At 55.8% G+C, this 951-nt stretch overlaps 1 protein-coding gene across 1 annotated transcript in view; it reads left to right on the plus strand.

The window, feature by feature from the left end:
• SURF2 (surfeit 2) overlaps positions 1-849 on the plus strand; it is a gene marked incomplete at its 5' end in the record, with an annotated part of 2,955 nt that extends 2,106 nt beyond the window's left edge. Inside the window, one exon of the mRNA XM_010158403.1 lies at positions 766-849. Coding sequence (XP_010156705.1) covers positions 766-849 — 84 coding nt within the window. The remainder of the gene's footprint in view (positions 1-765) is intronic.
• Between the last annotated feature and the right edge of the window lie 102 nt (positions 850-951).

The following is a 951-nucleotide window of genomic DNA, read 5'->3' on the forward strand; positions in this document are numbered from 1 at the left end:
AGCAAAAGGGGAAAGGTGGGAGTCACGCTGCCACGGGCAGCAGCAGGGGATCCCGTCCCGTAGGTGTCCGATCCTGTTCAGAGAACTGGCAGGAGGTGCAAAGCTGTTCAGAATAGACGTTCCCCACGCGCCAGCCCAACTCGCGTCCCGAGGCGTGAATTACTACCGGGAATGTTTATCCCACCTGCGGTAACTAGGGATGCTCCCGCCCATACTAACATCCCATCTCCGGTGGGGTCCTGCTGTGCCCTCCTTAACAGGGAGACTGAGGCGTGTCTTGGGGGTTCTGTGATCTTCCTCCCCCCCCAAACACAAGTTGCTAAACCCTTTTGAAGTCACAGGGTCCTTCTAGACCCCTTTCCTGCCTCTTCTGAGGCGCTGGCTGGGTCCTGCCTTACAGGATACACCCTGATCCTTCTCAGTCTGGGAAGCGGGCGGATAAACCTCTAACTCTGTAAGGCAGCCCCCAAGGAGGGGCTGGGTGCTCTATGGCGGTATCAAACCGGAGAGTCAAGGCTGGATGAAGTTTAGGCTCGTTTCTAGGGGCAGACTGTCACTGTAGCTTAGTGAAGTCACACCCCTGGCAGAGAAAGGCAGCCAACTTGCAGGATACGGCCAGGAGCCATCCCAGATGGTGCTGTGACCAGGGCTGTGCTCCGTCTCTTGGTTGGGAAGCCCACGCTCCATCCCAGTCTGGGATGCCTGGGGCAGGGCTGAGTTTCAGAAATAAACTGATTAGCCTTTTTTTTTCCCCCCCTTCTACAGGAACAGTCAGGCCCTTTACAGAAGAAATTCAAGAGTCATCACCACAAACGCAAGAACCCCAAGAAGGCAACCAACAGCAAATAAAAGTTGTGATAAATCCATGGCCTGAAGCCTGTTGTAACGGTCTCAGGGGTGCGTGGGGCTGGCTGCCCCTTCCAGTTACCGGTTACGGCTGGGGGTGTGTGT

Source organism: Eurypyga helias, unplaced genomic scaffold (assembly GCF_000690775.1).
Source record: "Eurypyga helias isolate BGI_N326 unplaced genomic scaffold, ASM69077v1 scaffold15759, whole genome shotgun sequence".
Taxonomy (NCBI): Eukaryota; Metazoa; Chordata; class Aves; order Eurypygiformes; family Eurypygidae; genus Eurypyga; species Eurypyga helias.